The 26,976-nt window shown below is 52.2% G+C and overlaps 11 protein-coding genes across 11 annotated transcripts; 5 read left to right on the forward strand and 6 right to left on the reverse strand.

The window, feature by feature from the left end:
* Positions 1 to 3,016: 3,016 nt before the first annotated feature.
* N7443_010626 (uncharacterized protein) lies at positions 3,017 to 4,432 on the forward strand (the record flags this gene model as incomplete). Its single annotated transcript, XM_056890682.1, has 1 exon — positions 3,017 to 4,432. The coding sequence occupies one exon, from the start codon at positions 3,017 to 3,019 to the stop codon at positions 4,430 to 4,432; it is 1,416 nt and encodes a 471-aa protein (XP_056737173.1).
* Positions 4,433 to 5,990: 1,558 nt separating this feature from the next.
* Positions 5,991 to 7,719, reverse strand: N7443_010627 (acid phosphatase DET1; the record flags this gene model as incomplete). The annotated part of the gene is made up of 2 exons (XM_056890683.1): positions 5,991 to 7,646; positions 7,705 to 7,719. 2 exons carry the CDS (start codon positions 7,717 to 7,719, stop codon positions 5,991 to 5,993), a joined length of 1,671 nt encoding a protein of 556 aa, XP_056737174.1.
* A 256-nt stretch (positions 7,720 to 7,975) lies between these two features.
* Positions 7,976 to 9,334, forward strand: N7443_010628 (Dor1-like family protein; the record flags this gene model as incomplete). The annotated part of the gene is made up of 1 exon (XM_056890684.1): positions 7,976 to 9,334. The coding sequence occupies one exon, from the start codon at positions 7,976 to 7,978 to the stop codon at positions 9,332 to 9,334; it is 1,359 nt and encodes a 452-aa protein (XP_056737175.1).
* Positions 9,335 to 9,627: 293 nt separating this feature from the next.
* N7443_010629 (ELL-associated factor) lies at positions 9,628 to 10,851 on the forward strand (the record flags this gene model as incomplete). Its single annotated transcript, XM_056890685.1, has 1 exon — positions 9,628 to 10,851. One exon carries the CDS (start codon positions 9,628 to 9,630, stop codon positions 10,849 to 10,851), a length of 1,224 nt encoding a protein of 407 aa, XP_056737176.1.
* Positions 10,852 to 11,059: 208 nt separating this feature from the next.
* N7443_010630 (uncharacterized protein) lies at positions 11,060 to 12,094 on the reverse strand (the record flags this gene model as incomplete). Its single annotated transcript, XM_056890686.1, has 1 exon — positions 11,060 to 12,094. The coding sequence occupies one exon, from the start codon at positions 12,092 to 12,094 to the stop codon at positions 11,060 to 11,062; it is 1,035 nt and encodes a 344-aa protein (XP_056737177.1).
* Positions 12,095 to 12,825: 731 nt separating this feature from the next.
* Positions 12,826 to 14,190, forward strand: N7443_010631 (uncharacterized protein; the record flags this gene model as incomplete). Its single annotated transcript, XM_056890687.1, has 1 exon — positions 12,826 to 14,190. The coding sequence occupies one exon, from the start codon at positions 12,826 to 12,828 to the stop codon at positions 14,188 to 14,190; it is 1,365 nt and encodes a 454-aa protein (XP_056737178.1).
* A 267-nt stretch (positions 14,191 to 14,457) lies between these two features.
* Positions 14,458 to 16,218, reverse strand: N7443_010632 (AGC family serine/threonine-protein kinase; the record flags this gene model as incomplete). Its single annotated transcript, XM_056890688.1, has 1 exon — positions 14,458 to 16,218. The coding sequence occupies one exon, from the start codon at positions 16,216 to 16,218 to the stop codon at positions 14,458 to 14,460; it is 1,761 nt and encodes a 586-aa protein (XP_056737179.1).
* Positions 16,219 to 17,151: 933 nt separating this feature from the next.
* On the reverse strand, positions 17,152 to 18,242 carry N7443_010633 (dihydroneopterin aldolase; the record flags this gene model as incomplete). The annotated part of the gene is made up of 2 exons (XM_056890689.1): positions 17,152 to 17,346; positions 17,397 to 18,242. 2 exons carry the CDS (start codon positions 18,240 to 18,242, stop codon positions 17,152 to 17,154), a joined length of 1,041 nt encoding a protein of 346 aa, XP_056737180.1.
* Positions 18,243 to 18,876: 634 nt separating this feature from the next.
* N7443_010634 (uncharacterized protein) lies at positions 18,877 to 20,577 on the reverse strand (the record flags this gene model as incomplete). The annotated part of the gene is made up of 6 exons (XM_056890690.1): positions 18,877 to 19,417; positions 19,490 to 19,563; positions 19,934 to 20,094; positions 20,154 to 20,159; positions 20,212 to 20,340; positions 20,526 to 20,577. 6 exons carry the CDS (start codon positions 20,575 to 20,577, stop codon positions 18,877 to 18,879), a joined length of 963 nt encoding a protein of 320 aa, XP_056737181.1.
* Positions 20,578 to 21,255: 678 nt separating this feature from the next.
* Positions 21,256 to 23,283, reverse strand: N7443_010635 (electron-transferring-flavoprotein dehydrogenase; the record flags this gene model as incomplete). The annotated part of the gene is made up of 4 exons (XM_056890691.1): positions 21,256 to 21,355; positions 21,411 to 21,730; positions 21,781 to 22,928; positions 22,992 to 23,283. The coding sequence occupies 4 exons, from the start codon at positions 23,281 to 23,283 to the stop codon at positions 21,256 to 21,258; spliced, it is 1,860 nt and encodes a 619-aa protein (XP_056737182.1).
* A 1,985-nt stretch (positions 23,284 to 25,268) lies between these two features.
* On the forward strand, positions 25,269 to 26,238 carry N7443_010636 (TBP family protein; the record flags this gene model as incomplete). Its single annotated transcript, XM_056890692.1, has 4 exons — positions 25,269 to 25,525; positions 25,591 to 25,678; positions 25,748 to 26,162; positions 26,222 to 26,238. 4 exons carry the CDS (start codon positions 25,269 to 25,271, stop codon positions 26,236 to 26,238), a joined length of 777 nt encoding a protein of 258 aa, XP_056737183.1.
* Positions 26,239 to 26,976: the final 738 nt, after the last annotated feature.

Here is a 26,976-nt window from a genome sequence, read left to right on the forward strand (position 1 = left end):
CATGAATTACGACTTATTTTCACCCGCTTTGGGGCACGGGTCCCGGCTTTTGAGCTTGATGCAACCCGGTTCTGCTGCCGTGTTCGGGTTGATGATGGTAACGTCTCGAAGAGCGCTCGACCGGGAGGGAAATGGTCCTCCCTGACGATCTTATCGAGTATACGAGTCTTATGTCTTTGTTTGCGTCTGGGTTCTCTTTGAATCTTAATGATATCCCTCTGTTCTGGCAGGCTTCTAAGCCTGAGCCCGTTTTTTCTGGATTTTCTTTTTCTTGTTTGGGGTCGCTGGCTAAACTGTAGTACTCGAATTGCAAGTACTACTGCGCCAGAAGGGGGGTTTCCTCATATTCTCTACACTACGTGGGTTTATGTTGACCGCCCTTTTTATAACTTCCCGATATCCCGACTCTGGGCGCATGTCTGAAAAATACAAAAGCTGAGCATTATAGAATTACTAAATCCACATTTCATGGATATTACTCTTCCACTTTAGTCTTAGCTTATGCTGTATTCAAGAACGATTCCTTCCATTCGACCCGGTCCGCGGCATAATTGCCTCCCCCGCGCCAGAGCGGAGGGGGGTGTGCCCGAATTCTTCCTAGGCGGGGTTCAGGGAGACTTCTGCCCGACTCCCGCATAGGTAGAGTCCGACAATAACCGGTGAGACATTCAGGATTTGCCCCGTCACATCACATAGCTATAGGCGTGTAGTTAGTGGCGCTTATTCTTACTATGGCGGTGCTGTCAGCAGTAGTTCAATGTAAGATAGGCAGGCATCCACGTATATTGTGTTTACGTGTAGAGAGGGGGCTATGGGCACAAATCTGTTCGCACTGGTGGCTTAGTGTTACAAGTGGCCTACGCAACTGGGAACTCTGGTTCAGCAGCAGATACTTTGATCCTAGAACAGAGTGACGCTAGGGTCCTGCCTAGAGGGTACCTGGCCACCTCAGCGGTGGGGCTTTTGTGTGTTTTGGTTAACGCCGCTTTATGAAGGTGCAGACAGAAGGATTGAGTGGGATTTAGCCTGGGCTCGGCTTGGTGCTCGTAAAGAGCGCTCGTTCAGGTACAGCCCACGAATGCCTTAAACAAGGTTTGGAATGCAGTATTGGAAGAGAAGTGTTCATAGATGATGGATAGATTCTTTCTTCAAGTATTGTAAGGACGCACTTCTCGTCGCTCTTTCTCAGGTGTTTTTTATAGCTCTTGTAATCTCGGGGCTGGGGTATTGTTAATCAATGCTCCGCGCATAATTTGAATGAAACCGGACTAGAGCCTTGACTAATTATGGACTCCACTGGCTCTCTTTCTCTTCCACCCCGCCCTCTTTTCAAGGTTGTTTTGAAAGAGTGGGCTCTGGGCGAACATTTATCGAGAATGGGATCCGAACGAAGTACTCGGTACGGCGTGCTAATATATAACTTCACCTAGGATTACCATGAAATACATGGAGGTCAGCAAAGCAGGCAGCCTCGGTTGGATATATATTTCTTGCGTCGAAAGGCCGAAAGTCGCTTTGAAACCACTACCGATGGCTTTTATTTTGCTGGAACGTGCCGGTCTGACGGAGCCTCTTTATGCAGAGACCCCAATGTAGTCCAGAGAGCTAAATCCCTCAGGTCAGCCCCAGAGACATATCCAGCCCCGGAGCCAAAAGCAGCAAGAGAGAGCACTAAAACAAATACAGTATGGAAAGCCAGCGTTCCCACGTCGGTCACTGGGTACCAGGGCAGCACCAATGGGATGGGCCACGGCGGTCCGGTGTCAGTTCGACACGGTGTTCGCCCCTCTCTGCTGTCACTGCCCATGCGACATGACGCTATGCAGGCCGCAGGGATCACCGGTGACTCAGAGGGGCCGTGGCAAGTCATCGGTCCTTACTTGGTCGTACGGGTGATAGAGCGTGTGATCATATAGTGTTCTATAGTCTCTGTAGTGAGGATGTGCCCTCTGGATCACAGGTAATTCAAAGACCGAACCCCTACGGAAAACCCACCGTAACTTAGCAACGGCAGGAATGTCTAGTGCAACGCTTGGGCCGATGCTGCTTTTGCGGGTCTTAGTTGGTCTCGGAGGGTTATTTTCACAAGAGTATTTTACCGCTGACTCAGGTGGACCTTCCCTTTTCTGCTGCCTTTTTTAGATTTTTTTTCCTTGTCCAGTGACACGGGCGTTGCATCACTGGTGGCCAAAATGTAGTCCGAGAACATATTGGGATTCCGTGTCTGTACTGTAGATGGCCTCGGGAATTATAGCTGAGGAATCAGAGATAACATTAATAGGGGCTGAATAATTGTACATCCTTTCGGTTGGGGCAGGTTCGGGTTGACGTCCCCTGTTTTTTCTTTCTGTTTTTGGTGATTTTTCACCTGCGGCAAGAAGAAAAGTGAGTCGAGGCCCGCGTCACGTATTGTCACGGGCCACCTGCTGCCCACACAAGTCTGAACTCCCTTTTCACCTTCTTTCTTCTCTCACCTCCCCTTATTCAATCTATCTTCCCCCCCTTTTTCTTTCCAACGAGCTTTTCACTAAGTGTCGTTGCTGATCTCACGAGAGTGAGTTCTGCCTCTACGCGAGGGAATTTAACCCCCCCCCCCCCCCATTTCTGTGCGTTTTTTGTGTCGCCCGGTCTCTTTCGACGCGTGTGTCCGATCGAAAACTTGCCGTCTAATCCTCTCGCCTGGAACTCTCTCGACTGCTACTGAGGAAAAGAACCGATCTTCTCCGCGAAAACAGACCATCAACTTGGACACTTCTTCACTCATTTGTATACGGTCTATTCGGTTGAAGTTTCCCCTCCATGTCATTCAACTAGAGACGTCCTCTACTACTACATTTGAGCGACGCGCTTGCTGAGCAGCGCTCTCCTATCCCCAGGATCAGGACGTGGTGGAGCAGTAGACGGTTAGTCTCATACTGTCGGCTCAAGTGAACTCGGCAGCTGACATATATACGTCTACAGCACTCGATCGTCTACCTCCCCCTCCTGAACTGGTACTCCCCCCCCCTTCTTTGAGATGCCGTCTTTCTTCGCTCCAGGCCACGGCCTGCCCCCTACTCCTCCTCACGTCAACAGCGGTGGTCGCCTGGATGAACCCGCCTTCTATCCTATCAACCACGCAGCGTTCCCGCCACGATACCATCAAAACGGCTGCGAGTTCATTGAACAGTTTTCGCAGTCCATGTGCTACGCGAAACCTAACACGATGAACCTGCACCCGGCCTCGGCGCACGCGATGCATCCCGCTCGGGAAATGCACCACATGGGTCAGCCGATGTATGGCCCGATGACAACTACTTTGCCCCCAATTCGGAGCAACATTCAACTGCCGCCGATGGATAGCACTATCCCTCAGCAATATCGTCGCCAGGAAATCCCCCCGATGCAGCAACAAGAACAGCCCCGCAAGGAGGAAAAAGCGACTGGAGGCGTCGCCGCCCATCTGGATTACGAGATGGACCGCATGTCCGACTTCGTGGCGGAAATGACCCAGGGAATGTATGAGCTATACAACACCAAGATCACCCTAGCAGATATTGACATCGTGCGAAGCATCTCCCCAGGATCTTCGGTCCCCCCACAGTTCCGGAAATACGTCTACCAGATTTTGTCTTCGACCCGACTGCCTAGTTCGACCATTCTTCTGGGCCTGTTTTACCTGTCCTGCCGCATGCGCATGCTGTCTGCCCAACGGGTCTTCCAGACCGGCAGTGGCCAGATCTACCGTATGCTGACAGTCGCCCTTCTGCTAGGAAGCAAATTCCTGGATGACAACACCTTCCAGAACAAATCTTGGGCAGAAGTTAGCAACATCCCCGTGTCTGAGCTAAACAAGATGGAGTTGGAGTGGCTCTTCGCCTTTGAGTGGAAGATTCACGACCGCATCTACGACCAGCAGGATGGGTTTGTCTCTTGGCGCCGACACTGGGAGACCTGGCGTGCCAAGGCCAATGTCCGGGCTCAGCAGGAGTCTCGCCAGACTCTGAAGCCCCTCGACACTAACCTCATCCGACACCAGGCCGTCTCCAAGCCCCTCATGTCCCCCGAAGGCCCCATCCCGCCCCAATATCAGCGCAGCTCTCACATTGAGAACTCCTGGCTCAACCCAACTGCCTCAGAGTACTCTCCGCCGTCCGCTCCTCACAGCGGTCCTAACACGCCAGACTACTACCCTGTTGGTCCTTGGGCATACTCGAATCCCCCGCCGCCCTACTCCCGGGCCTGGATTCCCCCTCCTCAGTACATGGCTCCCTCCGTGCCTCGCTCGCAGCCTCCGTCCTACCACCACACGCCGGCGTATGGTCTTCCATTCGCCCAGAGTGCCTGGACCGGCCACGGCTCATCATGTGGCTGCATGTACTGTGCCAAGCATATGGAGCATTACATGTGCAATAGCGCCTTCCCTGCACTGCAGCCTATCGTTGCAGGCTAAGCCTTGCATTGTTTTACAGCTTTGTTCCCGTTATTGCTGATTTGATGACTCACGGATGGAATTGACGACTCCTTCACTGCCCGCACGCGGCTCTTCGTCTTTCCGTCACTTTTTTTTTTTTTTTTTTCTGTGACTTTTAGAATTTCTTTCTTTGACGGTTGGGTGACTTTGCATGCTTTTTTCTACTTGACTTCGACGATACTGTTCTTGTCTTTCTGATCTGCTTCGATGTCACGCCCTGAGATTTCTTCTTTCTTGACTCGCTGGCCATTCTCAACAATTTTTGCAATCGGCACTCCGCGTCACCCCCGAAAAGTCCCTTTTTCCCTGCGATCTGCTGGTTCGTGTCGGCTAAGCGAAAAACTCAAAAACACCAAAAAAAAAAGAGGAAAAAACGCTCCCGCGGCGACATTAGCACGTCCCGGCCACCTTTGCTCTCATTCGAACTCAACCTACCGAGGTTGAATGATGGTGTCACGCACTGCGACTCATCGGATCATTTCGAATGTTCCCCGAGGCCGGGACCGCAGTCACGACGATCACGAATACCCTAAAATCTGACCTTGTTTATTACCCATGATCATTCGGTTCATATCAGCTCATCTCTTTCTACTACGCTTGGCATTCCAGTCTGGTGATCACCTATAGATTGATGTTTCTCTTTCTTTTTCTTTTCTTTTGCCTTTCTGCTTGTTCCTTTCATGTCGGTACATTATTCCCATTCCTCGCGCTACAATCAGTTGCCTGGCGTTAATACTTCTCTCAACATCCAAACTTCAACTACAACTTCGCTCTTCAATCCTTTTTTCTGAGCTTTTGATTTGTCAACAACTTGACTTTGATTCTCAATTTCTGAATTTACGACCCCGGTCTCCTTTCGGTTGGGATCTCTGGATATTTGGGTCACTGAACCACTACGGAGTACCCCCGAAGGAGCCACGCGCCATTCTTTACCCAGCTGGACGGTGTTCGGATACTAGGACAGGTGTTTCTTTTGGATTCCTGTGGAGCTGTATCATCCTCATTCCTCATCGATCCAACTCTGGAAATCACGCCAGCTTCATTGCCTGGTGTATGTAGTCTATAAGTTTCGCTTTCCACTTTTCATTTCCATGTGCCTGCCCCGTCGCATTTACCTATTGCGTTTCTGGGTTGCTGCTTTCATACCTGAGATGGTTGCTAGCGGCTATGGCTTTTGTTGTGAACTGCGAAGATGATACATTCTAGCACAAATTGACAAACTATTATCTTTGTCATTACTTTTTCGGAGTATCTAGTATTCCTTCTCTCGAGTCCGAGGTGAGGTCGCTGCTTTGCCCTGCTCCGCAAGACTCGGTAGAAAATAACGCGCTGATATTATAAACCCTTCTTCCCTATCCACGGCAGAACTAGATAGGTACTTCAATTTATTCCGTGTAAATGTAAAATGCACTTGTTCATGATCGTCGCAGTCGTAACAGTTCGCTCGTAGTTGATCCCATATCCATGTCCCAGTAGACCCAGTAAAACCATGTTCTTTTATCCTTGAGATGTCGCATCAATAATGTATAAACTTCCCTCAATACACGCTACCGCGAATACTCTGGTCCTTCTCCTGCTGCGCCTCCAGAGATCTATTCTCTTCCTGCTGATAGCCGTGCGTCTCTGGCAGCTCGGGTGTCACGGCGCCGGATCGTGTAGACATGTCATCACCGTCACCGAGGATGTTGGCCATTCTGTGCGGAGGCTGCGAGGTCGATGAGGAATTCCGGTGGTGGGTATGCGAATGAATCGGGTGGTGATGGTGATGATGGTGATGGTGGTGTGCGCGTGAACGTTTCGTATCTTTCGCGCTTAACTCGTCGTCGCCGTCATCTTCAAGGTCCTGGGACGGCGGAATAAGGCGCGAGACTGGCGAGACTGGTGAATGTTTGACGGCGGTTGATTGGGAAGACTGGGAGGCATGGTAGTCATGGTCGTCGCCTTCATCGCCTTCGTCGTCGGATGGTGCGCGGCTGTTCGCGCCGCTCATGGAGCCGCCTCCGTCGCGCCCGCCGAGATGCAGGAGCGCTAGTTTGAAGATATTATTGGACGATGATGTAGACGGTGGGTGCAGAAGGTGGTCTTCGCTATCTCGGTGCATGCCTAGGGGAGGCCGTCTTGGGTGGTTGTCAGATCGGTTCTCGGAGCTAGACTCGCGAATGGCCCGTTCTCTAGCAGCTTCCTCGTCGTCTACCGGGAGTCGATTGTTGGATGCAGAGGACCCTTTTTCGGGTGCACTGTTATTTGGAAATGTGAACGATCCGTCAAAGGTGTCAGACTGAGTCGAGGCGTGCTTGAGAGGCGATGGATGATCGGGCGCGTTCTCATCTACTGACTTTTGACGCAGCGAGTCTACTACTCTCGCTCGTAGAGATCGCTTAGCGTCACCAGTCAAGTTATGAGTACATCCATCAGGGCAGCCACCCCATTTCCGACGGATGGGGATATGGTCTGTAGAGGGTTTTGGAGCAGGCTCCAAACCCTTTGTAGCGTGTTCGCGTTCTTTCTCAGCATCTCTCTCCTTTTTCAGGTCGGACCACGTGCGTAGCTTGTTCTGAAGTGTATATTTGCCGTTGTCTTGGTTGAGGGTCATGATCACAAACTCGCAGTGGTTGATGTTGCGCAGGTCTTCAAAGTATTCCACGCTCCAGTGGTACCACTTCATTAGAAACACTCGGGTCATTAGACCGTGGGTTACAAGGACGGCAACACTAGCCATGTCCTCTTCACCAAAAAGTCGCCACAGAGACTCGTTGAAGCCGCTCACTCTGTCATAAGCATCTGCTGCAGACTCGCCGTTGGGAATGCGGTAGAAGAAGTGACCGTAGTCTGCTCGTTCCATCCACATCCTTTCCATTTCAGTGGAACATGGTTGGAAGTTGCCAAAGTCTTGCTCTCGAAGCCGGGGCTCCTCGTACACCTTGATTGCATGCCTCGGAAACGGAGACGGGGCAGGCGAGTCCGAGGTCAAGGAGTTGAGCATGCCCTCAGCGGTCTCTCTCGTCCGGCGATATGGAGACGAAAAGAAGTGCAGAGTATCATCGGGGCGTAGGAGGTCACGCAACCGGCGTCCAGCCTCCTGAGCCTGGCGGTGTCCCTCGGGCGTGAGTTTCACTCGGTGATCGGGGGTAGTTTGATGGATATCGCGGTTCTTGTTGCCCTCGGATTGGGCATGACGGACCAGAATGATCATCTAGAGCCACAAATAGATCAGCATATAAGCCCGCACGCTCTCAAACAGCACGACTCACCCGTGGTTTCCCCATGACTGAAGAGGTATGCGGAACTGCACTAGGGATGCGGGGGAGGGGTCAAGTTGAAGTAGCGGCACGATCGAACTTGACAGATGCAAATCGAAGTCGGCAAGAATCCGACAAAGTCCATCTATGACAGACCTGCCGTTGTTTCAAGGGAAAAAAGCAAAACGAAGGGAAACCGGAGGATGCGCAAACCTGCCGCACGGACCACCGAGACTTGCTCCATTCAGCGCCTGCGCTTTACGCAACTCCGACTTCATCAACCATGGCCGACTCGCTGTTGGAGCTGTTGGCTCCGCACTTGGATACACCCCAGACTCGGGATGCTACGACTGCACAGTATCTCAATCGCTTGTCGACCCTGTCTCTGCAGTCCCTCCAGGACACCGAACCCCAGTCCCTCGCACAATCCTCCCACTCGACTCTCCTTTCTCTCCAGGCCTTGTCCAACCGCTCACATCGCACCTTCATTACATCCGCCGATAATTTGACCACGCTATGCACCTCTATCCCACAATTAACTCGCGAGGCCCAACAATTGCGCGATGCCCTCCCAAAGCTCGACTCGGAGGCAGTTGGCTTCTCCACCAAATACAGCAAGATTACCGACAACCCCGCCCTGGAACGGCGGAAGAAGGCGATGCAGCTAGCGCGAAATGTCGACCGACTGTCTGATATCCTAGAACTGCCGACCTTGCTGTCCTCTGCCGTCTCCGCAGCGTCTGCCAACTCCGGCGCCGGCGCCGCCTCTACCACCTATTCCTCCGCTCTCGATCTACACGCGCATATCAAACGACTTCAAACATTATACCCAGATTCACCATTAATTCAAGATGTGGTCGCACAGGCAGAGGATGCGATGAAGGATATGACAACCAACTTGATTGCGGGGCTTCGGGCCCAGAACCTACGATTAGCAGCTAGTATGCGAACCGTGGGCTGGCTGCGACGAGTGGCTCCGGATCTGGAGACTCTTCAGAGTGAGGGAACTGCCGGTACAGGAGAAGGAGCGCTGGGCGCCATCTTTCTGATCTGTCGACTGGCCCACCTGGTCTCGACCCTGGAGGCTCTGGACCCGCTCCGGGAACTTGCAGACCACGAATCCCAAAGAAGAATGAAGAGCAAGGACAAGTCCGAGGCCTGGTCGGATGGCCAGCAAACCGACCGTTACTTGAAACGATACATTGAGATCTTCCGAGAGCAGAGCTTCGCTATCGTCTCGCTTTACAAGAACATCTTCAGCTCCGAACAGTTTGATTCGGAGCTGGCAGTATCAGGTCTACGGGCTGCGGACAAAGCGCGAAAACAGTCCAGTCGACCAGATGACCCCTTACAAAAACTCCCCTCAGCCCTCGCCACATTCCCGATGCACCTGGTGCAATTACTTACCGATACAATGCGAACGTATCTTCCCAATGTCCGGGATCGCAGCTCGCGAGAGTCTCTGCTTACGCAACTTCTGTACTGTGCAGCTAGCCTAGGGCGCCTGGGGGGCGACTTTAGCATGATTCTTACTGAGCTGAGCGGGGAAGAGATCAACTACGAATGGGAGGAAGTGATGCGCAAGCACCGGGCGCTGGCAGGGCGGCTGGAGCAACTGACCAGCCGAGTATCCGTGCACTAAGCTTGAGCCTTGAATATGTAGGATAAAGTATCCAATTCCAATTCCAACACCAATACCAACACCAATACCAATACCAATATAGATAGACTTGAACGGATCCGCGGGACTCGATCGCCAAGAAGCGTAAAGTAGTAGATAGGTCCGGGCGGGTGTCCGCCTTCCCCGTGGTTGCGCGTGTCACACCTCTTTCACCTTCACTTCACTTCACTTCACTCATTTCATTCCTCCCCCTTTCGAGATTGAGACCGATCCCTCGAATTTACTTTCGGTTCACATCATCTCACCGCGGAGTCATGGCCGCCCCCACCATGTCCACGATGATCGACCCGACCAAACAGGCTGAGTACCCCATCGTGCTGGGTGAAAGGCTAGCCAACTCGGACTTGAGCCGTCTGATCAATGTCAACTACAATTACAAGACAAAGGCCGCGACACCACAGCAACGTTCGACCATCTCCCGTTCCTCCCAATCCAGCGATCTCTACGACCTCTCGGTCACCGATAAGGCTCCCAGCGCCGATCAGACGTTGACATATTCCTACAAGGGCAGCGAGGACCCGGCGGCAGAGCGCAATCTGGTGCTGATATTTGATCCCGACCGGAAAGTCTTCGTTCTGGAGCCCGTGTCGACCAAGCTCAACTTCAATCTGCGGTCGGCCCCGAGCAAGTCGGAAAAGCAGGTCCTGGAGCAATACGAACAGCTACGGATAGTGGAGGGGGAGGAACACACAACATCTGGGGACGACCGCAACACTGTCACCACCAGCGAGGATGAGGGTCCAGCCGATGAGAGCAACCCTTACGACTTCCGGCACTTTCTCCCTAAGCAGGGTGCAAGGAACGTCAAACCGGCTTCGGGCCACTCGACGCCGGAGCCTGGTAGCACAAGCCGGGCCAACACGCCTCTCATGATGGCGACAAAACCGGCCGCCAAACCCATGCCGCGGCCTAAGAAACAGGCGAATCCGCTTCGAGAGACGAAACATCCGGCGAAGCCACCAGCGAGCGCCAACCCACCCAAACAGGCAGAACCGCCCGCCCAGCAATCCACTCGCGCAGACCCACCTGAGCCTGCATATCGTCGTGATTCCATCTCAGATGCTGGCACAGCGTCCCAGCAGAGTGTACAGTCTCCCGACTCAAATATCATTGTTGATGGAGATCTGATCATCGATATGGGCTCACCGCCACCGGCTCGAGCCTTCAAAGTCGATGCATCCTTTTTCTCTTCCAACAATACACCGACCGATGGCCCAGAGGATGACGGGGACGGCGACGAGGAAATGGGAGACTTCCGACTCCCATCTCCAGCAGGACATACCAAGCCAGCGTCGGTGCCCGCTGCAGCCCCGGATGGTGATGATATGGACGACGAAGATTTACTTGCAGCAGAAATGGAAGCCGCATTCGAAGAAAGTGCCCGGGAAGAAGAGGCGCGCAGCCAGCAATACAGTCACGCCGCGTCGCGGTACAATGTGGCTAGTGATGACGAGAGCGAGGTCAGCGAGGAGGAGTAAGATGTCCAGTTCTATTTTTATTTTTTTTTCCATTTTGCATACCATCAGCGTGGCGCTAGGGGGCAGGACTAAGATACCAAGCTCAGCACTGCAAGTTCGCCGTGTGCTTTTCTTTATCAACTTCATTTCATTTACCTATCTCCGTGGATTCTTTTCCATCTACGGAGCCCAGTCTTGCATATTACCGGACAGCATCATTGGACAAAAATCAATACCATTTATTGTCAGGCTCAATACTAGCTACCCTTGATTTTCCTTTGATGTCCCCCTTGAAGCTGAAATTCCGTTTCGGCTTCATCACAGGCTCCACCTTAGCAACCGGCAACCAGGGTATATCTGGACTCTTGATGAACTGCGAAGCTGTTTTCCTCAAAACAACCACTATTCCCTGATTCTCCTTCTTTTCCTGCTGAGGCTTGGCGATAAGCTTCGTCTTCATCTCGGGTACCTTCAATACAGGAATGTCAATCAGTCCTAGCTTGTCAACCACATGAGCAACCCATTTCAGCGTCCACCCAAAAGCATACAAAAGGAAAGGCAGTAGTGTCCGTGTCTCCTCCAGTATACAAGGCCGCCTATCGTACCGATACTGCTTATCCAGTACGTTCAAAATATCTGACAGAAGATACTCCTCAACGGGCATATTCAAGATCTTTGCCGCAACCTCATCGGAGAAGTACGGCCGACCGAGATAAAAAGGCCGGTCAACCGATACAAGCCGTGTTCTCGTAATGCGTCTTTTATCCGCTGTCGCCCATGGACTTGAGGAAAGCAGCAGGTCCTGAACAAAGACAAGTGCGTTATTGGCGAAGGAAGGATGGGCTTTGGCTATCCAGTGCAGGTATCCCGCCCTCTCAGGTGGAATCAAGCCAGACGAGTTCCAGATATGACCCCATGTTTTGAGCCTTTCGACAAATATACACAATGCGCCAGACTCATTGCTTGGAGTCGATGAGGAGTCGCTCTTTGGTCGTGCTATAATCGTGATTTCATGGTCGTCCTGACAGTGGGTTTTCCAGAGTAGGTATAGTTCCTGGTCATTTTTAACTCTTTCGGCATGGTGGACGGACTCGCTTAGTAGCCAGAACTCGATATTTTCGGGGTTGTCGTGGTTGAAGTTGAGTAATTTTCTGAAATGGTCACATGAGATGACAGCGTCCATCTCTGTGAGATTCTGCTTTTGAATGTAATGTTGAGTGTTGATGATTGTCTCGTTGACGAGAAGCCAAATTTGATGCATCATCCTTGCGTGATTTCCGATCGCGTTTGTGGTCATCGGGTGTGATATTGTGAATGTGGTGCTAGGAACTCTAGATCCTCAGTCTGATATTTACCCGAGAGCTAAAGAGTAGTCAAAATTCCATCAGGTCTAGGTTGATCTGACAATTCCACGGTTAACAAACAATCTTGATCAATGTGGTGAAGATCCAACCAACGACAGTTCCAAGATTGGGTCTTCTTTCTCCTTTAGGGCACCGACCAGTGCATTCAGCTCCGAAATGATCATACAGGGACCGACTCTTTCTCTTTCTTCTTCAATGCTCTTTACTTTTGCCCATTTCGTCAGCCTATACTTCGGGACATTATTGTTCCGATGGGAGAGTTTTTCCGGCAGCTGCTCACGTTCCGTTCAACCTCACCTTCGCCAGAAACATATCGACGTCCAACTTGGTCTCTGCTCTTGTTGAAGCCTTGCACGCACCCACTTACTCCAGATTCCTTGGTCCAGCTCCACGTCATATACCTTCAGATATCGGATATGCAATGAGAAGCTCGGGGAATTGGACAGGAAGTGCACACCTGCGAAACGAATTATAGATCCGATCGCCAAGCGCGCAGGCGCGCTCCTCACTCTTTCCTGCCTTGAAAAACCAGACCGTTGCCGGCCTCACTTGATCTGCACCCCTAGACGCTTTCCCCTTCCGTCTCACCTCCACGCACCTCCGCCATTTGCATCTCCATTCCGCCCTTCCAATGGAGTCCTCGGCGTCTCCCGCGCCAACGAAGCGTCAGATTCCCGGTCTCCCCAATCCGGTGGTTGCAACTGCGCAGCAGAAATGGCTCTTTAAAGAAGAAGAGCTCGAGCGCACGCCGTCGCGCATTGATGGTATCACCCGCGAGAAGGAAGATTACATCAGGCACCGCGCCGTCGAATTCATTTGGCAGGTCAGCATGATGCTCAAAATGCCACCGCAGACCTCTATGACCGCCACTGTCTTCATGCACCGGTTCTTGATGCGATACTCGTTGATCGGAAGTGACCCAGATCCGGAGAAAGCTCGCGATCTGATGCATCCTAAGGTGATTGCAGCCGTAGCTCTATTCGTCGCGTTCAAGGTGGACGAGACCATGCGCCGCATGAAAGACTTTGTCGTTGCATGCTGCAGAGTCGCGATGAAAAAGCCTGATATGGTGGTCGATGAACAGTCCAAAGATTATTGGAGGTGGCGCGACCTTATCCTCCAGAACGAGAGCATCATGCTAGAGTACATGTGCTTCGATCTGCAGCTGGAGTCGCCATATAGAATTCTGTGGGATTACTCTCAGTTTCTCCATGTCGGTGATAACCGACCCCTCCGCCATGCAGCCTACGCTTTCCTCAACGACTCGACGTACACAGTGCTGTGCTTGGAGTTCCAGCCTCGTGTCATCTCAGCCGCAGCGCTCTACGCCGCAGCTCGCTATTGCAAGGTCGCGTTCTCAGATGATTCTCAGGGCAGGCCATGGTGGGATCAGATTGACGTCAAAGTCGAAGACCTGATTCGCGCCTGCAAAATGATCGTCAAGATCTATGAGCGTGTCCAGATGAACCTGAGCAAGAACTTCCCAGACTTCTCTATTTCCGATACAGACCTCAATGATCCAACACGCATCTTCCACACAGACCCTACTACCTGGAAGCCTGCAGAATCAGTAACGACCCCATCTTTCAACACGCCCGGCTCTGATTACGGCATCTCAAACGGGCGAAAACGCTCTCGCGAGCCAGAATCTCAAGCCTTTGAAACCAACCACCCTACTCCCTCATCACAACCTCCCTCGACTCTTAACGGAGGTCGTTCTCCAAAGCGGCAACGAACCGTCTCACCCTCGATCGCAGGACCTTCGACACAATCTCCCGCGCCTCGCCCTCGCATTCCATTACGTGCAATGGGATTCAAACCCGAAGATAGTGCCAGCCAGAGTCGCCCTGCACCAGCATCACTTCCCCGAGAAGAAACTAGCGCCGAGGAAGGCGAAGTCTCAGATAGCAAAGTACCCGAGGCGAATGCTCCTGATCCCACAGATCCACCAAAAGAAAGTGACGAAGGGGGAGGCAGTGAAGAGGGCGAGATCTGAGCTAGAGTGAAAGTACGAAGTCCATGCAGTTGGTGGCCTGAAACTGTACATCAATGACTATCTACGACAGAATCAATGACAAATAATAAAATATATATGCTTCCATGCAATTTGCTCGTATGCGTTAAGAAAATCTAATGCTGTGTGTGTCTAGAAATAAGCAAATAACCTCATGAACTCCCAAGATCAAGAACAGGTATGTGGATGGCAGAGGACAAAAACGAGTTAACCAAAGAGCTAAAGACCCCAACGCCCCTTTTCTGAAAGCTAGTATGCCCCCGTGGTAACGCCGAGTCCATGATCCAGCAAGCTGCTCGACGCCACGAAGCTGAATCCACCAAAGGGATTCGAGCCAGCATCTGTAGACAGCCCGCGGGCATGTTGAGAAGAAGGCGAAGGGCCCGTGTAGAGATCATCAATACCAGCCAGGGTAGGGCTAAGGGGCAGATGGGTGAAATCGTCAGAGAAGTTCTCAGCGAGCGCCGGGTCGGTGACGATGGGTTTGATCGGGGGATCAAGCTCGCGGCGCTCGAGGGCAGCCCAGTCGATTTTGCGGAAAAAGCGGTGCTTCTTGATGGTCTGTAGGTCCTTGGCCATGTGGTAGCCGAGCCGTTTGGTTGGATCCTTGCGCAGCAGCCGGATGAGCAGGTCTTTCGCGTCGGGGCCAAGGAAGTAGGGCAGGACAAGCTTCTGCTTGACAATTTTCTCTTGGAGCTTGGTGTGGTTGTTTGCGCGGAAGGGCGGCGAGCCCGTGAGGAGGTCGTAGCCCAATGCGCCGAGGGACCACCAGTCACAGGCTTTGCCGTAGGGCTTGCCTTGGACGACTTCGGGGGCCATGTATTCGATTGTGCCAAGGGAGGAGTTGCAGCGGTCGTCGTCGTTGACGGCGATCTTGCTGAGGCCGAAGTCGGTTAGCAATAAGTGGCCCTGTGTGTCCAGGAGGCAATTCTCGGGCTTGAGGTCACGGTATAGGACGCCGACGTTTTGGTGCAGATGCTCCAGAGCAAGAACCATTTCTGCCATGTAAAAGGCTGCGGTATCTTCTTCAAACATGCGTTCCATAGCTAGATGAGTGAATAGCTCGCCGCCATCAGCATACTCCAGAATGAGGTACAACTTCTCGTGGTCCTGAAAGGCATAGAACAGCTTTACAACGAAGGGGTGGCGGTTGACACTCTCCAAAACCATGCGCTCGGTCTTGGTCTGTTCCACGAGCTTCTTGTGGACGGTGAGAGACGCCTTGCGGAACTGCTTTTGCGCATACAGTTTGCCCGTAACCACATGGCGGACCAGTAGCACGGTGCCGAAAGAGCCCTTTCCCAAACAGAGAAGAGGCTCAAAGTCGTCTGCAGTCATTTTGCGGCAGAGCTGGCTTCGCATATCCGTGTCATTAGTAAAGGTCACCGGGCTTGTACCAGAGGATCCCTCTGTCGCGACATCCGCACTGACGAAATCTTGATCCAATGCAACTTCATAGCTCGTCAGAACTTCAGTCTGGTCGCTGTCGGATTGGACACTCGCGTTACTGGGAGTCTCCGAGCATAGTCCGCTGCTACCCGCGGAGGGTCTACCCGCAAGACTTAGCGAATCAAGCTGGAGCTTCAATGCGCTCACCCCATGACCCGTAACGGGCAGCGCTAGCGGACTTCCTCCAAGAGAAGTTGTAGGCCGCGAATCGGGCGCGCGGGAACTGGTAATCGAAAAGTCCGAGTCCTCGTCAGCCGAGGCTAAGGGCGTAAAGCCGCGCACGGTGGAGAGAGCCGGGTCTGCCTGGTGAGCCTGCTTCTTCTTCTTCTTCCGACGCTGCTTGCCCGTCAGCAGGTTCGGGTGGAACGCTGTGGGCTGCATCGCGTTTTCTTCATTGGGGCCGTAATTGGCCATCTGTTTGCGCGGCGAAAGTCGCTCGCCCATGTGGACGTCCGGAGCATGTTGATTGGTCGGGATGTCGACAGAGGGCTGCGCGCTGTCGGCTTGCAGGGTGAAGACGTCTCCCACGGAGAGATCATCATGCGGTACCTGGGAAGACATGATGCGCTAGTGACACTCTTGTATGATGATGGCGAAAAATCACCCTCAAAACGATGCTTTTAGAAAGGAGCTGGCGTGTCGTGTACCGGTGGGCAATCGGTCGCAAACGGTGGGTTGAAATGGCAAGTATGTACTCAAGAAGCCTGTATGGCAGCCGCTATACTCATGATCGATCGGTCAGCTTCATTATTTTTTGAACAGTCCGGCGTATGGAGGGGTAAATTGGGAGCTTTTCAGCTCGACCAATTGCCCCACCAATAGGAGCAGAGGTAAAACCAAAATAATCGCAAGAGAAACACCAACCTCAATTTGGGAGAAGAGTAGCTCGGTCTCGTCGTCTAGGTCGTATTAGACCAGATTGGAACTCTCGAGTAGTTTTACCGTCCGCCCTTCTTCAGGACGGACCCGAGACCCCTAGCCAAATCACTTCGCCAATCGCGAAGTCGAAGGCCAAAACGGAGAATGACGAGAAAGGGACGTCGGTCACTTCGGAGAGATCGGGGGATGCGCGAGACAGGGAAGTCTGAGGAATTAGATTCAGATTGGCCAGATCGCTGGTGAGAAGGGTCGAGGACGAAATGGATGGCGCAGATAGGTACATAGAGAAGTGTCAAATGTGTTGATCAGGTATTCAAAGAGTCAATAACCGACAGTTCCCACAGTGAATATGTGGGGGATGGTGACAAGAGGCAAAGAAAGCACAGCTGAAGAAAATCAGCTTTGGCAAATCCGGGGTCTTGGCACTAGACCCCTTCCGGAATTTCACGTGAAGGGCATTCACTTTCATTGTATTCACTCTCATTTGTCGACAATCTCCTTCTCTGTTTTATTCACTTTGATTTACGGGATATCATTACATACTTCTTTCATCTTCTGATCTTCAAAATCAACCTGTCTCCTGCAGGTTCCTGCATACCTCCGGCCCGTGCGGTATCACCGCGCCACTTCATGCTTCTGGAAGAATGCCTGGGATCGAGTAATCTCCACGCCAGATCGCTGCACGAATGCCAAGGCGCTGGGCTTCTCGACTCTGACAGTGACTCGCTCATTGCCAAAGTCCACAGTCACAATGCGGGCCACGAATGTTGCCAGTGCCTCGACACTCAAGAACGTAGTCTCATCCACTTTCTATACAGCTTGTTAGCATCGGTATCAAATGATAGCCAAAAGAAACCCACCTCTGCCACAGCTCTCGTCATAGCTTGATAAGTGTCAAGGAAGGTCGATCCCCAAGCATGCTGCCCAGCCCCCTCAAACGTAAGAGAAATGATCACAGCCTGCTTCTCGACACGCTCGTGCGGGTTAACTCCCAAAACACAGTAAGAACGGATTCCCTCAACGCGGAACTCCTCCTCCAAAACAACAGGAACCCGCGAAGAGACATCAACCGCCTCTCCATCTCCAGGCGTCTTCTTGTAACCCCACGCCGTAACACTACGGTACTTGAGTCCGTCCTCGGCACGCAACAACGCCTTGGGCAGGTGCAGCCACACCTCGCACTTGCCATACTCACTATCAAGTGGATAAGTGGCTTTCGCAGGTAGTATCCCAACACCCGAGTAGCTATTCCATTGGCTCTGCTGAACGTTTTCCATCCGTTGCACACCGGCCGCCGTATCATCCAGCAACCCTAGTCCACAGTTCGCGACGATACCTGCCGTAACGCGGGGGTCTTGACCCACGGCACTAATCTTCATATCCTCGCGTTGTGTTCCTTCCACACTGACCATCTGATGGTGGGGGTGCTCGGATGAAGTAGAGAGTTGCGCCATGTTGCGGATATCGGCCTCGAGTCGCCGGAATAGCTTGCCGTAGTCCAGGGAGAGTGAGACTTCATCTTGAGCCGCTGAAGCGATGGCGGATGAGTAGGATAGTTTTAGGCTTGCGATGCATGGTTGGGCTTTGTCGGGGCGGTGCCAGGCGTCTGGGGCTGCGGGGAGAGGAAGCTCGATGTCTCGGAGACGGACACTGTCGAGAACGTCCGGCACAGAGGGAATGTGAATGGTGGAGTGTGAGCTGGACATTATTTCTGTATGCTGAAAAGCCTGTTGTCAAGTCTCCAATTCCAGAACAGGGTATTGCAGATGAAGCGCGGGGAGGGGGAGCTCGGGAAGTTTTTTTGGCGGGGCAGCGCAGATCAGGGCGACAACGTCCGCGGGCAGCTTATTTGATAACGTGAACGTACCATGGTACTTGAACTACCCTTGTCTACGAGGTGTTGCACTGAATCCCCCAATCAGAACGAAGGCTGTATTCATAATTTCTGTACTCTGTCGAGACTGTCGTTGAAAAAAACAGATAGATCGCAACCAAAAGATTGCCACTCCACACATTATCCTCGTAACCCGCGCAGACAGTTGACTAGCTGGAAAGAAAGCAAAGCGAACAACGAAAGAAGAAAAAAAGGTGTCAACAAGTCATTGAAGATACATTAGTACCAGCCCAGGGGAAATTGAGAGCCAGAATCTAGACCAGAGGAAATACAGGCCAGTCCGAGGAAGGAGTCCTAGGCAGGAGAACAAAACGCTGAGAACCACGGCAGATGGGAAAAAAGTTTGGTACCAGAAAGCTCAATACGATACGTAGCGGGTATTAGAGAGGTGAGAAATCATCTGCAGCAAAAGACCAAAGCATGGAAAACGAAACGGAGGCTGCCATTTACCAGTAGCGGGGGCGATCATACGCGGCGTAGTCTGCTCGCGGCGGCGAGCGAGGACGACCATAAGGACGCGCTGCCAGATAAGGGTCATCATAGTGGCGAGGGGGAGGCGGAGCCCGTGGATCATAGGGGTCCTCGTAGGGACGACGCGGGGGCGGATAGTCTTCTATCCGAGGACGAGGAGGAGTACGGCGGCCATATCCATCGCGGTCATAGTAGTCACGGCGGATAGGAAGAGGTGACCGCTCACGATAGTGATCCCGGGGACTGTATCCACGGGGCGCAGGGAACCTTCCCCGTTCGTATTCATCCATGGGAGGGTAGGGCCGGCGGGGGGAGCGAGACCGATATGGGTCACGATAGGGACGCTCTTCGAAGGGTTGGATCTGGGGTTGATCAGACGGGGATCCTTTTGCGAGTTCCTGGTCGAGAGGTTCCCTTACATCGGCAACGCATGTCACGCGCGATCCTTTAAATTCTCGCTGGTCCAACTTCTCCACGGCGGTCTTCAGGTCATTGGCGGTTTCAAATTCAACAAACCTTTTTTTCTTGTCAATTTGGGGGGACGAACAAATGCCTGGGGGGCAGGCTCAGGATGAAATGGTAACCCACCCTCTTCCTTGTTCACGGCCGGTTTCCGAGTAGACAACATCCAGTCCTGACTGACGGGCGAAGTCTTTGAGGTCCTATATGAAGAACGAGTGATGAGTCCAGGTCCAGAAAGAGGAAAGTCCGGTAGGTCCATGTGGAAGTGTGGGCAGGAACAGATCTACGTCCGGATAAATGGGGATATGGTGATTGATATCCGGGGTGACCAGGATGCGCTTTCTTCCAGTCCGGGTAAAAACCAAGTATCGCCCTGCTAGGCCCTTGGGAGCATGATACTAATGCTTCAAAGCCTTGAATGGTAGAGATAGTCCTTGGTTCCAGGAATCAAGATCCACAACCTAGCAGAGGAGCACAGACTGGAGGACACGAAAGATTCGGGCAAAGTGGCCGGGGGGCAATGAGGTCCGGATGTCCAGGAGGGGATGGGTTTGGGCTGGAACTGCTAACCTGCCAACTTGTTTCAGGAAGACCGGATATCTGCATCCGGAACATGGTGCGGCGTGGGCGAGGAGCAGCGGGGCGGTCTGTAGGACCAGGGAAGTTCTCCTTGCGCCGCGGACCACGCGCAAACTGTACGGTCAGTCGTTCACCCTTGAAGTCGCTGCCGTCTGCCGGGGATTTAGTTAGTGGATCTTTTGGATTGATGCAGCTAGGATCATAGACATACGGAAGGCTGCAAGGGTGGTTAGCATGTTCATAAGTAGCAGTGGTTAACCAAAACTTACCAGGCACGACGTCACGAGCATCCATAGCATCCTCATATTCAATGAAACCGAAGCCATTCATTAGCTTGATCTCGGTGATCTTACCAGAGCCATGGGTGCTGAAATGTTCCTCGATGTCCGGTTTGGTCACTGCAAATCATATGGTCAGATCAGCGGGCAATTCAAGGGTCAAATCCGGGGGTCTGCTCCATGTGCTGCATGGTGGAACACCGCCAGAGTGGGCCAGGGGGCGCCTGCAAGCGGGTACTGAAGAGTCCATGGGAAAGATCCAGGTGATTGTGTTTAGTGATAAGAGGTGTGGGTTGCCTGCCTACCATTGCGGGGAAGGTTCCCGAGATAGAGACGGGTCGATGACACTTCGGTCATGGTGAAGGGCCACTAGGAGATTGATCCGGCAGGAGACTAAGCGGCCAAAGAGAGTTCCAGAGGCGACCGGAAAAGCCGTGAGCTAGGAGATGGCGGTCACTTTCGGAAACTTAACTCCCCAAGAAAAGGGGTTGGGCTGGATGAGGGTATTGGGCACACACGCCGAGAAAAAGAGGGAAATGGGCAGGACGCAGGAAGAAGAGAGAAGAGGAGGGGGGAAGAAAAAAAAGAAGACAAGCGGTGGGAGGGCGCGATTGGAAACACTGGCCGCCTCACTTTTTTTTTTTGGCTGTTTGATCCACGTGCTCCCCACTGATGCGCTGTTGTACTCTTCATTTGGTTCAAAGATTTATTTCTAATATGGTCGAGTGAGAGTCATGCGAAGCCAGGAGTATATCTGTAGTGTAGTGAAAGACTGGATTAGATCGCCTCGTGGACCTCCACCTTACATTCCACGGTTCTGCCCGTTAAACCACAGAAACCCCCCATGGGGCGGCCCGTTCTTGCCTCGTACTTTTGCTCTTACTCTTAGCTTCAGCGTACCATCTTAAAAATAGAAATAATCATAAAAATAATAGGAAAGGGATCCCCTCTTTTTGGTATAATATATACAATACATGACAATGGACAATGGACAATATGTAATTCCTGTAAACTCCAAACTTTTCCCAAGTACGCTCATGTCATGATGTACTTAGGACCCTCTCCACCCTGAGGGGTTTGCCAGTTAATATCCTGAGTAGGCACCTTGATATCGCACGTCTTGCAGTGAATGCAGCTACATAGCTTGTTAGCACCGTTCACAGCTGACAGTGTGAAGGGGGATGGCTTACTTCTGCGCGTTGATCTGGAAACGAACCCCGTGCTCCTTGCTAGGGTCTTCCACGTACTCGTACACTCCAGCCGGGCAGAACCGGTTCTCCACACCCTTGTATACCGGCCATGACAGGTCCTTGTGCTTGTCCCAGTCCTCCACCTGCAGGTGCACGGGCTGGTCCTCCTCGTGGTTGGTGCCGGTTCGGCTCACGCTAGTCATGACGTCGAAGCTGATCTCGCCGTCAGGCTTGGGGTATTCGATCTTGTTGCATGCAGACGCGGGCTTGGTGGCCGCGGCATCCGTGCCGTGGTGGCTAAGGGTCCACGGCACACGGCCCTTGAGAATATAGGCCTCTAATCCGGAGTACATCAGGCCACCGAAGAAACCGAGGGGGTGTTGAAGGAAGGTCGCATGTTGCGCACCTCGCGCAACTCCTTCCAGATGTACGAGTCCCGGAGGGACTGTTCATAGTCGAAGAGGAAGACGGTGCCTTCGCTCGAGCTTGACAAGGCAGAGTAGGTAGCCTCGGCTGCTAGCATACCGGACTTCATTGCAGTGTGAGTACCCTTGATCTTGGGCACGTTCAAGAATCCAGCGGTGTCACCAATCAGGGCACCGCCTGGGAACGCGCACTTGGGGATGGACTGGAAGCCACCCTCGTTTAGTGCACGCGCACCGTACGAAATGCACTTGCCGCCCTCCAGAACATCCTTGAACAGGGGGTGGTGCTTCATTTTCTGGAACTCGCCATAAGGTGAGAGCCAAGGATTCGGATAATCCAGTCCGACCACAAGACCGATGCTAACCAGGTTGTCACCGAAATGGTACATCCAAGCACCACCGTAGGTATCCCTAGGAAGCGGGTACCCCATCGAGTGAGTGACCTCACCCGAGCGGAACTTCTCCGGCTGAATCTCCCAAATTTCCTTAATTCCCAGACCGTAGGTTTGTGGCTGACTATTCCGTCGCAGGTCGAACTTCTTAATCACCTGCTTCGTCAAGCTACCATGGCAGCCTTCGCCGAGAAGGGTAACGCGAGCGTGGAACTCCATTCCGCGCTCAAAGGTATCCTTGGCCTTGCCATCCCGGCTCAGTCCAAGGTCATTGGTCGCAACACCCTTTACTGATCCGTCGTGGGTGTAAACAATCTCACTGGCAGCAAATCCAGGGTACACCTCAACGCCTAATTCTTCCGCGCGCTCACCGAGCCACTTGGTCAACTCGTTCAAGCTAACAATGTAATTGCCGTGATTGTTCATCTGCGGCGGGGCAGGAAGAGGAAATGATGAGTTCTTGGTGAGGAATCGCATCTTATCGCTCTTCACGGGGGTGGCACCCTCGAAGCGGGAGGGGTTATCTTCGGCGAGCCAGTCGGGGAACAGCTCGTTCATGGAGGTAGGTTGAAGAACGTTGCCTGAAACTATATGCGCGCCCAGTTCTCCAGCCTTCTCCAACAAAATGACTCTGAACTCCTCATTGCCAGCTTCGTTCGCAAGCTGCTTCAATCGAATCGCGGCGGCGAGACCAGCGGGGCCTACAATGACCGGAGCTTAGTTAGACCAGTGTCCCAGGGTCAGTATAGCGGCGCAACACATACCACCACCCACAATACAGACATCCACCTCATCCGATTCACGGTCGATTGACCTCGGGTCAAAGTTGCCATTCTCATCGGTAAAGCGCCGTGATACCGACTGTGAAAACGCACGGGTCTGCAACGTCGTGAAGGGTGTCGTTCGACGGATTAAGCGTCTCCCCGAGGACGACAGGGGACTGGCGGGGCTGCGAGCAGAGAGGAGAGAGGAGACCGAGGGCGTAGTTCGTGAGAATCGGGAGGCCGAGCGCATTTCGCGCCTCAGCAGAGGCAGGACGGCACCTTTTGACGCCATCGCGGATATGAGAGGTAGTTGGGCGGAGACGGCGTACTGCGTACTTATTCCAACATTGACACAAGCGTTTAAAATCCGCGAGAGGTATATTTAGGTAAGTCCGGGGAGACCTTGAATAACCGAGTCAAGGTCGGAAACCAAGGCCAGGGCTGTTGAGCCCAAATCGCCGAAAAGCGCCTACCCGAGGCCCAGTGTTCCGGTCGCGGACCAATGAAATCGGTTACGTTGTCAATCGGTTCGCCGTAGCCGGGTTTCTTACGCTTCACCGAGAACTTATCATGGAGATCTAGTTAAATAGAATCCTCTCGGCGATTTCTCCAGCTTATACGATCACGACTTGGGTAATACACCTAGGGTTATCCATACACTCCATAATGTAGGAAGCCTTGAGCTTCTCTTCAGAACGTGACCTCTGGCGTCACGTGAAACAGTCACGTGAAACAAAAAGAAGTCACAGTTCCGAGATTATCTTGACATCATCGACCAGGTCAAATGTGGCAGGAGTCGACTCGATGCAGGTTCTCGACTTTAAGCATCAAGCTTAAATCCCTGTCACACAGCCAGGCCGTGACAGTAGACCAGCACCACTGCTGGCGCCTCATGGTTACAGTGGGCACTGTCATTACTCTGATTACAATCGGTTTGCAAGAATGTGAGTGAGGTGCTAGGTATGATATTCAGCATACCGGACTGGAGTCCAGTTGTAATAAATAACAGAGCCGCGGCTTAAGTGAGTGGCAGATCAGCGAATTTAGGGCTTGGCGAGCGGTGGATCACACATCCGCGAAACTCGACCAGTCCAACCCCCTGAGCTGAAGCCACCTGTCCTCAACACCAGGAATGACCGTGCTGACACCCTGGACTTGAGTGGGAAGGGACGGATATGTCTCTGGCGAGTCGAGTCAACGATGTGTGGTGAGTAGGCAGCGATGAAACAGTTGAGAAGCACATCCGGCGCTTCCCTATGTTGCAGTAAGGAAGAAGGGCGAGCAATCTCTGTTCAGCCTTCCACCAAAGCGGCGAGAGAAAGCGCATGCACGGACTCCAAAAAGCAAGGGTGATTGAGCCATTCAGGAGACAGTATTGAATTTGGTGGAAACCAGTACGTATCAATACGGGAAATACGACCACATAATTGGTAGTACTCGTGTCTTTTTGTGGGGACGGTAAAGCCGTAGCCCATGGGTGAAAAGAAAACTCGCCACAAATGGCCCAGCCGCTGATTAGTGAGTCAGCAATATAAAAAGGTGCTGCCTCCCTCTTTCGCGTCGCTTTTGGGATTTCAGTCTCGGTCTTGGCATCCGCTAGCTATCTGGAGTTTCTATACTTCCCGCCCTCCCTCCTCTTCTACTAATCAGATCTTATCTGGATCTCACTCGGGAAGCCTTTCTTTTCCTTCTCTTTGGAAAAAAGGATTTAAAAAAAATTTACTCGGTTTTCCTACGGGCTTACCTAACGAAGCTTGTCCTGCGACTCCCGGGACCTCGTTTCACCACTCTCATTCAGATCGCTCTGCAGATAGAACTCCAAAAATCCAATTGAAAAAAAGCAGAGAAAAGAGCGAAAAAAAAAAGTTCTCCGCGTGTCTGATAATTCATCTCGGCGATCTACCTTCCTGAAAACACTTCAGTGTGCTTTTCTGACCTCCTCTCAAGTCTCGAAGAGGTTACCGGCGATCTGTGATTTGTGTCACCTTCATATCATCTTCGTCGAGCAGCAGTTGCCTTGTAGGGGGATACATTGACTTGTCCATCTCCCACTACCAACATCGGTAAGTTTTCTCAAGACACTTTTCTCCTTTCTCAGTTCGGAGATTCTGCCATTTTTGACCGCCTACTCTGGCCGGTCGGAGTTCCGAGACTTACTTCCACTTCTGCTCTTCGACATATCACTAACTCTTCACCCCGCACTCGCAGTTGTTATTCCCTCTTTTCATCTATCACCATCAACTCGATCCGCGTCTGTGAATTCTGCTATCCGCCGTCATGGATCAGCAGCTTGAAACCCTCACCACCCACCCGAACACCGCGCAGCAGGCGCGTGCGTTCACCTCCCCCTCCTCGCTCTCCTTCCCTGGTGGAGCTGGGCATCTTACCCCACCCTCCTCTGTGAAAGAGGCTCAGGGGATGAACGGTCAGCAGGTTGGAGGAAATGCCACCAACGGCAACGGGGTGACCCCCGCTACTCCAGCTGCGACTCCGGGCGCCACTTCGGGAAGCAGCGGTATTGTGCCTACTTTGCAGTGAGTATACCTCCTTGTTCTGGGTTTCTCGTAACACAGAAATACTGAACTTGTTCGTCATCAAGAAACATCGTGGCCACTGTCAACCTTGACTGCCGCCTGGATCTGAAGACCATTGCGCTGCACGCACGCAATGCGGAGTACAACCCAAAGGTATATCCCACACCTCCCTGAGCTTTTCAAGCAAAGCAGGGAACAGTGTGGCTGAACTTTTTTAAATAGCGTTTCGCCGCCGTCATCATGCGTATCCGTGAGCCCAAGACTACCGCCCTGATCTTCGCCTCTGGCAAGATGGTCGTGACTGGTGCCAAGTCGGAGGACGACTCGAAGCTTGCATCCCGCAAGTACGCCCGTATCATCCAAAAGCTCGGCTTCAACGCCAAATTCACCGACTTCAAGATTCAGAACATTGTCGGCTCCTGTGACATCAAGTTCCCTATCCGTTTGGAGGGTTTGGCGTCTCGCCACCACAACTTCAGCTCCTACGAACCCGAACTCTTCCCCGGTCTTATCTACCGTATGATGAAGCCCAAGATTGTCCTCTTGATCTTCGTTAGCGGTAAGATTGTTCTGACTGGCGCCAAAGTGCGTGAAGAGATTTATCAGGCTTTCGAGCTGATCTATCCTGTGCTCTCTGGTATGTGACAATCATTCTTCATTCTTTCTCGCTGTAGACTTCGGGCTAACCGATCCCAGATTTCCGCAAGGTTTAAAGTTTCACAACGAAGATCGCCATTTGCTTCTCGCATTCAACTCTGTATTAACACAAGCTGCCCTTTCTTCATCCTTTGATTGGGATGATATCTCGCACTGCTTCATATCACCCATGACTTGGTTGCTTCTTTTCACTCTTACGTTTGGGATGGCAGTGCGCACTGCTTCCTGTCACTCCCATGACTCCCTTTTTCCTTCTTCACGATCCTTTATGCACAGCATCGTTCGGCGTTTTTAGCGATTTGGGGATCCTTGGTCTGTTTCTCATCCTTCGACTGTTTACGATTTAGAAGATTGCTGCGCACCGCAGTGAGGCGGTCCTGTGCGCTGGTCGAAACACTGCCTCTTAATCCCTTTTCCATGCTTTGTTTATACCCGTTGATGGGGCAACCTGTCTCGGGCCAAAAAAATTTCTGCTTGCCTTTCTAGAGTCCGTCATTACTTATTGTGGGTAATGCTGATGACTGGGAGGATTTAACGGCCTTCTGCCGTGGTGTTTCAACCCGTTACCAAACAATGACTATGGAAACTCAAAACAGCCTCTTCACCGTAAATTCACAATTTTAGTCTTTCCTATGTGTGTGCCTCGCCCTGCGAAAGCTGTTTTAGTCATTTTCGCCGATTGGCATTAATGTTGACAGTAGATGTTATATCAATCTGGATTGCTCTTGAGGTCTATGCAAGTATGTATGTACAATGCCCATCTAGTCTATCTAGCCATCCACCTACAAGCATCC

Source organism: Penicillium atrosanguineum (assembly GCF_028827265.1).
Source record: "Penicillium atrosanguineum strain IBT 20685 chromosome Unknown utg000008l_segment0_segment0, whole genome shotgun sequence".
NCBI classification, from domain to species: domain Eukaryota; kingdom Fungi; phylum Ascomycota; class Eurotiomycetes; order Eurotiales; family Aspergillaceae; genus Penicillium; species Penicillium atrosanguineum.